Raw genomic sequence first — 7,287 nt, 5'->3', positions numbered from 1 at the left:
TATTTATTTATTTGAGAGAGAATGAGATAGAGAGCATGAGAGGGGGGGAGGGTCAGAGGGAGAAGCAGACTCCCCGCTGAGCAGGGAGCCCGATGTGGGACTCGATCCCAGGACCCTGGGATCATGACCCGAGCCGAAGGCAGTCGCTTAACCAACTGAGCCACCCAGGCGCCCCTAGGTGTGTGGGTTTTTTTTAAGATTTTTTCACTTATTTGAGCAAGCATGCACGAGCAGGGTGAGAGGCAGAGAGAGAAGCAGACCCCCCCACTGAGGAGGGCGCCCGATGTGGGGCTTGATCCCAGGACCCTGAGATCATGACCTGAGCTGAAGGCAGATGCTTAACTGACTGAGCCACCCAGGTTCCCCTATTTAAATGTTTTTAAGGTGTTGTGCATAGAGGTAAAGGCAAAGTCATGTTTTTTGTAAATCCAGGAACAAGCTTAAAAAAAAAAGGCCAGTTTTTACATCTTGTAGGAACGTGGAAGTTGATACGTTGTTTTGAAACCTCCAGGTCCTTTCTGGACATTTTGAGTCATTCCTTTCTGACCAACGTGTGTCGTACACAGCAGGTGGGTGCAGCTCATGGGGGCTAGACTTGGACACGGGATGTCTTGCAGTGTCTGACCTGTCTCCTTGAAAGCCTTGGGCATTAAGCACCTACTAAACCAATGCCAGTGAGCAATGCTGTCTTGAGGGGCTGCTGCTAAGGCTGGGTTCCGTCCTGCTGGCTGGGCTGGAGGTGTCCTCGCGGTGTCTGTCCAGCACGCCAGGCTGCAGACTGCAGACTGCAGTGTTGGGTAGAGGGGTTTGCCTTCTTCCCTCGCAGTCGTTCCTCAGTCTGCTGTGCTGAGCAAGAAGTCAGAAAACTAACGTGAGACAGTGTGAGTCCCCTTCCTGATTAGGGGAGATGATTTGCTGGTTTTCAGTTTTTAAATACACTAATTTTTTAAAAACTGACAGTTTTGGGAGTGCCTGGGTGGCTCAGTCGGTTGGATGTCTGCCTTCAGCTCGGGTTGTGATCCCAGGGGTCCTGGGATTGAGCCCTGCATCGGGCTCCCCGCTCAGTGGGGAATCTGCCTCTCCCTCTGCCCCTCCCTCAGCTTATACCCTCTCTTGCTCGCTCGCTCTCTCTCAAATAAAATCTTGGGGAAAAAAATGCTCTTTTAAAAAAAAAAACCTGATAGTTTTGGACACCAGTTTAGAACATGGTGAGACTGTTTTGGAACATTAATATAAAAATTTGGATCCCTCTTAGGGGTATATTTTTTTCCTCTCTTTTTCATGGTTGTCACAGGGTAAGGAAGCTTGGTGTGTGTTACTTCGGGCTCGGGGGGGCCGTGAGCGCCGAGGCATGTTTGAGTTTGGTGGGTTTGTGCAGGATCCCTCCCGGGCCACACGTGGGAGTGATGATGAAGGCCTCTGCCCACCTCCCGCTCCTCTGCCCCTGAGTTAGGATTCTTTCTTGGAATTTGATATGTGTGAGGATATGTTACCAAACCGTACGGTGAAGTGCCTGCCGCGTGTCTGGCCCTGCCACCCCGAGTGCGCCCGATCTCGTCTGAGATACCCACTGGCTGCTCAGCGTTCGGTCACTTCGATTTCCCCTGGGTGACCTTGGGGATTTTGAGCAATGGCCTGCCTTAGAGATCTCCACATTAGCGTTTGCAGGACCCACCAGACGTGTTTCTGATGTCTTACTAAATGTTTGTTCTTTCTGCATGTTTGTCTTTACAGGAAAACCCTTTCTGTGTCCTTGGCGGACGCCGGCCCAGTCCAGGAGCCCCAGGCCAAGCCTGGCGTCGAGCTTCCACGCTGGACGGCTCTTCAGCTCGCAGGCTGTGGAGGACCGGACGGAGGAGCCCCTGCACTCCATCATCAGCAGCACCGAGACCGTGCAGGGTACTGTGCACAGCCGGCCTGCGAGGGGAAGTTCTTGAGGCAGAAGCAGTGATTGATAGAAGCCGCCCACTTGCTTCAGTTGGAGGGAGGGTTCCCCCAAACAAAGCATCCTCCGTTTCCTGCTTTGCCAGGAGCTGCTGACTGCCGGCCTGGTGTGTCTTGCCCCCTCTGGTGGTCACCCGTGAGCTTGCGGCCGGCCACTCGGAGTGGTGATTCATGGCCCATCTGCTAATAATCATGGAAGCAGGATGTAAACCCAGCATTGGCCGTGCCGACGCAGGCCTGCACGTTCAAGCTGTCCTGTCACCTCAGAAGTCTAGAAAAGCAGTCTCTGCAGCCAGTCCTCACGTGGGTCCATTTCTGGCTTTCACGTGAGATGACAACACAGTCTCTGATGTTTGGGTTAAGAAGTGAGATTTTCTTGTTCATTTGTTTTCTAAATAATTAATTTGGAAACCATGGTTTTGAAGGGTAGAATCTAGGGTCTGGTTGTTAGAGCCAGTCCGATTCTCACGTCCTTGGGAAGTGCCGGCACCGAGTGGCTCTCGAAGTAGTGGCCTCGAGGTGACGGGTCTCAGTGGTGGGAAGCAGGGGAGGCTCCTTTTGCCCCTTCCTGTGGAGCGAGGGGGCCCCGGCTTGTCCTCTCTGACACCTCCTCCCTGAGAGCCCCAGTGACGTAGTTTCTTTTTCACTCCTTTTTTTTTTTTTAAGATTTTATTTTTAAGTAAACTCTACACCCAGCGAGGGATTGAACTCACAACCCAAGATCAAGAGTTTCATGCTCCACTGACTCAGCCAGCCAGGCGCCCCTTTTGTTCAGTCTTTTGAAAAATGTTTAAAATTCATTACCTGAAACATTCTTTTGAATGTTACATAGCATATTATACCATAAAAATAAAAGCTGAACTTTATTGCTTGTGTCTGATTCATTACCAGGTTCCATTTCCAAACATGAGTTCCAGGCTGAGACAAAGAAGCTTCTGGACATTGTTGCCCGTTCCTTGTACTCAGAAAAAGAGGTGCGGTATCTGTTCATCACTCCCAGTGCTAGTGGCGTTTCTTTTTGAAAAAACGATTTTTATGCTACTCTAGGGAAATGCCAGGTAGTGTAATAACTGTGAGAATGCATTAAATTTGGACAGGTCTGGATCTTAGTTACCAACAAGAGTATTTTTACTAAAATCTATTTGGATTTCCTGGACAGATAGGCCCAGATGACTCTTAGTGCTAGATTGACTCTGGGAGTTATTTTTGCTGATAGTTTAGAAGCCTCCCCACCCCCAGATACTGGCGTGGGGGCCCTGGGACTCATTTCTTTGGCGGAGGCAGTATGCTCTGAGGCCCTGTGTTACCGTGTCACCTGGCGGGTGGTCACCAGGTGACCACTAGATGGATGGCGGGGCTATGGGAGGAAGGCCCCCCAGCCCCATGTGGAGAGAGTAGGGGCTGAAAGGCAGTGAGGAGCGACAGGCTGTGGGAGAAGTCGAGAACAAATGGTCCGTTGTGTCCATGTTCGTTATTGCTAGAATGCAGAGGGGAATTTTGGGGAAGGGTAAAGCACAAAATTCCAATGTTAAAAGGGACTTTTTAGGAAATACTTTCCAGGCTTGTGCTGCTGCACGCCATGTTCAAGTATCCCTGTGATCTCCAGCTTCTGTGTTCTTGGGTTCACATCACCGTGCTTCCCCCCTCACCTACCGGAGGAAGGTCTCTTTGAGGCAAAGGTGCTTCTCAGAGCCAGGTACTCTGAGCGTGGTAGGCCTTCACTAAAGGAAGCCAGAGTCTTTAAGGCGTAGAAGAAACAGGTGTCGGGAGATATTTTGACATCCTTGGGCAAGAAGTGGTGGCACGGGGCTCTTCAAGTTTGAGCTGACATAACAGATTGGCACCTGCTTGATTTTCAGGACAGAGCAGCATGGTTAGAGTTCACTCCTTAAAGCTGTGTCAGGGAGGGAGAAGCCCTGGGCCTTGAGTCATTTTGGGAGCGGCCCTGGAGAAACTGTCTCTGAGAAAAGTGGGAGGTCTTTATGGTTAAAACACCGACTATTCTCTGGTAGTTCTCCCCCAACTTTGGACACACGCTGCAGGTGCTGCTGACCAGGACGGCCTGCGGCGCCAGCATCTTCTTTCTGCTCCCGTAGGTGTTTATACGGGAGCTGGTCTCCAACGCCAGTGACGCCTTGGAAAAGCTGCGTCACAAGCTGCTGTCTGAAGGCCAAACGCTGCCGGAAATGGAGATCCACTTACAGACGGATGCCGAGAAAGGCACCATCACCATCCAGGTACCCCCTTCTGAGGGTCCTGCCGCTGGCACCGCCCTCTTCACGCCTGGGGCAGGGGAGCTGGACCCGCCTTTTCATTCCATCTCCGGGCTCCAAGTGACGCGCCGTCCGTCTTCGTTGTTGACTCTTGTTTTAATTTACTGTAAAAGTAACGCTTGTTCAGTATAGAAAATTTGGAAAACAGAAAAGAAGCAAGTTTAAGGCTTCATTTGAGGCTGATGACTGTTACCGTGTTAGTGTAGGTTTTGGTGTCTGTGCATTTATTTACATATCTAAATGTTGTTAGACCATGTGTTATTTTTAGTGTTCTCTCTTTACGTTTTTAACTGTACTTTTCCTCTCATTATGCATATTTCCCCGTGTCATTAAATACCCTGCGTGGTACTATTGTTAATCACAGCCCGGTGTTTGGATTAATGGTCTTGCTTTAGAGGAAGCAATACTTAGGGCTATTGTAACCTCTTAAAAATATTAAGGTCAGAAAGAAAGGCAGAAGTGGGGGGCTCATCAGCAGTGGTTGAGGGATACCGTGTTGCTGAGACAGCTGCTTCAGGGTCCTGGGGTGATGGCTAGAACTGGGGGGGGGCGGCGCCTGCAAGGTGGAAGGACATGCCGTGGGGTCCTGGGCTTCCTGCCTCCACCAAGGGGTTGGTGCTGGTGGGGGGGCTCTTAGGCCGTTGCTTGTTCCTTCTGGTCTGCGTGTGTGCGCCTTTTTTGCTGTTGTTTTAAGAAGCTTTACTGAGGTAAGATTTATACACAGTAAAATTCCACAGGTTCGAGTGCACACATTCTGGTGACCGTGATGCCATCATGATTTCCTCCCCCCAGGTCCCCACTGCCTTCCCAGCTCATCAACCACTCACGTGCTCTCTGCCCCTTCGGGTTTATATTTTCTAGAATTCCATAGAACCAGAGTTTGGTCTGACTTCTTGCCATCAGCAGAATGCTGTGAGATTCATCCCCGGCGCAGCGTGTAGGTGTAGCCTGTTCCGTTTCCTCCCGGAGAAGTGTTCTGCCGCATGCGTGCAGAGCGCTCGGCGGCCACTCGCCACGGGATGCGCTTCGGCTTGTTTCCAGTTTGGGGTGTTCGGAATAAAGCTCTTGGGTGAATGCCTAGGAGTGGGGCCGCTGGCCCCAGGAGAGCTGTGGAGCCGTGAGAGATGCCAGGCTGCCCGCAGTGGGTGTCCCGGCTTGCTTGCTGGCGGCGGCGGCGGCTGGGAAGTCATCACTGCTGCTATCCTTGCCGGCACTGGTTACTGTCGGCTGTGGAGATGCGGGCCGTTCCAGCGGCTCAGCTTTTTGTTTATTTGAGAGAGCATTAGAGAGAGGGAGCAAGAGAGAGCAAGCATGACTGGGAGCGGAGGGAGAAGCAGGGAACCCAACGTGGGGCTCGATCCCAGGACCCTGGGATCATGACCTGAGCCGAAGGCAGACGCTTAATGACTGAGCCACCCAGGCACCCCTGGGACTGAGCTTTTATTGTGCATTTCTCTCGTGATTAATGGTCGGTCCTGAGCATCTTGTCATGTGTTTGCCATTTCTGTATCTTCCTTGTGAAATGTCCAGATTTTTGGTTCATTTTTAATCAAGTTGTTTGTTTTTGGTTTTTTTTTAGATTTTATTTATTTTTATTTGACACAGCACAAGCACAAGCAGGGGCAGAGGCAGGCAGAGGGAGAGGGAGAAGCAGACTCCCCGCCGAGCAGGGAGCCCGATGTGGGACTCGATCCCAGGACCCCGGGATCATGACCTGAGTCGAAGGATACATACTTTTTTTTTTTTTAAAGATTTTATTTATTTGACGGAGACACACAGCGAGAGAGGGAACACAAGCAGGGGGAATGGGAGAGGGAGAAGCAGGCTTCCCGCTGAGCCAGGAGCCCGATGTGGGGCTCAATCCCAGGACCCTGGGACCATGACCCAAGCCAAAGGCAGACGCTTAACGACTGAGCCACCCAGGCGCCCCTCAGATACATACTTTGCAAATATTTTTTTCCCAGTGTTGGTTTGTTTTTTTATTTTCTTGGTGGTTTTTTTTTTTTTTTAAAGATTTTATTTTTATTTTGAGAGAGAGCACAAGAGGGGCGAGCGGGAGAGGGAGAAGCAGACTCCCTGCTGAGCAGGGAGTCCGATGTGGGACTCGATCCTGGGACTCCAGGATCATGACCTGAGCTGAAGGCAGTCGCTTAACCAACTGAGCCATCCAGGCGCCCCTCTTGGTGGTTTTTGAAAAGCAAAAGGTTTTAATTGTAATGAGGTCTAGTTTATCACTTTTTCTTTCTGTGTTTCATGCTTTTAGTAATGTAAGAAACCGTTGCCTCTTCCACAGTCAGATTTTCCCCTGTGTTTTCGTGTAGAAATTGTGCAGTCTTCGCTGGTCCTCTGTGTCTGATCTGTTAGGAGCCTGGTGTGAGGGGGGCGGAGGTTGGGTGCAGTTTCAGCACCATCTGCTTTCCTTTCCCCTGTTGAGTTCTCTCAGAATCTTTGTCAGAAATCAAGGGACACAGTCTGCACAGCTGTTTCTGGACTCTTCTGTCTCTTGGCTCTGGGTCTCTCTGCTAGGGGGGTTTGTTCAGGTGCGGCCCAGCCCCCCAGACTAGAACTGGTCCCCCTGATGACGTGTGCTGTGACTTCCCTAGGTCCTGCCTGGCATGTGTAATTGATGCCCCTTGGCCCCCCCTCCCCCCCCGCCCCTGGCTGTCCGCCCAAGTACATCCCAGCTCCCGCGTGCTGGCCTTGGAGCTTAGCATGCCTCTCTCCTCAGGACACGGGTATCGGGATGACACAGGAAGAGCTGGTGTCCAACCTGGGAACCATCGCCAGGTCGGGGTCAAAGGTAAGCTCCCACCCCACTGCCCTTTCCTCGGGGGCTGCAGCTGCTGCCCCCCTTAGGGCTCGAGGATTGGTTCTCGAGGCCGCCCGACCAGAGAGGGTGGGACCCAGAGGGCTCCAGGCACCAGCGACAGCAGGAGTGTTCTTGGGTGCCAGCTCTTTTGGCGCTGTGGGAGCGCTTTGCCCCTCCCGGGCACCTCTCAGGTGGTTTCTCTTTCTTACAGATGAAGAGGTGGAAATTAGTACTTTGTAGCTAGAAATCGGCCAACCCCAG

At 51.6% G+C, this 7,287-nt stretch overlaps 1 protein-coding gene across 1 annotated transcript in view; it reads left to right on the top strand.

Moving 5' to 3' along the window:
- The window catches only part of TRAP1 (TNF receptor associated protein 1), a 50,879-nt gene that overhangs the window by 26,524 nt on the left and 17,068 nt on the right, over window positions 1-7,287 (top strand). Inside the window, exons 2-5 of the mRNA XM_035022108.1 lie at window positions 1,735-1,899; window positions 2,836-2,918; window positions 4,041-4,181; window positions 6,946-7,017. Of these exons, the coding sequence (XP_034877999.1) occupies window positions 1,735-1,899; window positions 2,836-2,918; window positions 4,041-4,181; window positions 6,946-7,017 (461 nt within the window). The remainder of the gene's footprint in view (window positions 1-1,734; window positions 1,900-2,835; window positions 2,919-4,040; window positions 4,182-6,945; window positions 7,018-7,287) is intronic.

Source organism: Mirounga leonina, unplaced genomic scaffold (genome assembly GCF_011800145.1).
Source record: "Mirounga leonina isolate KUSES-001 unplaced genomic scaffold, KU_Mleo_1.0 Mir_175, whole genome shotgun sequence".
NCBI lineage: Eukaryota > Metazoa > Chordata > Mammalia > Carnivora > Phocidae > Mirounga > Mirounga leonina.
Note: the sequence above shows the minus strand (reverse complement) of the source record. Positions and strands in the feature narration are given on the sequence as shown.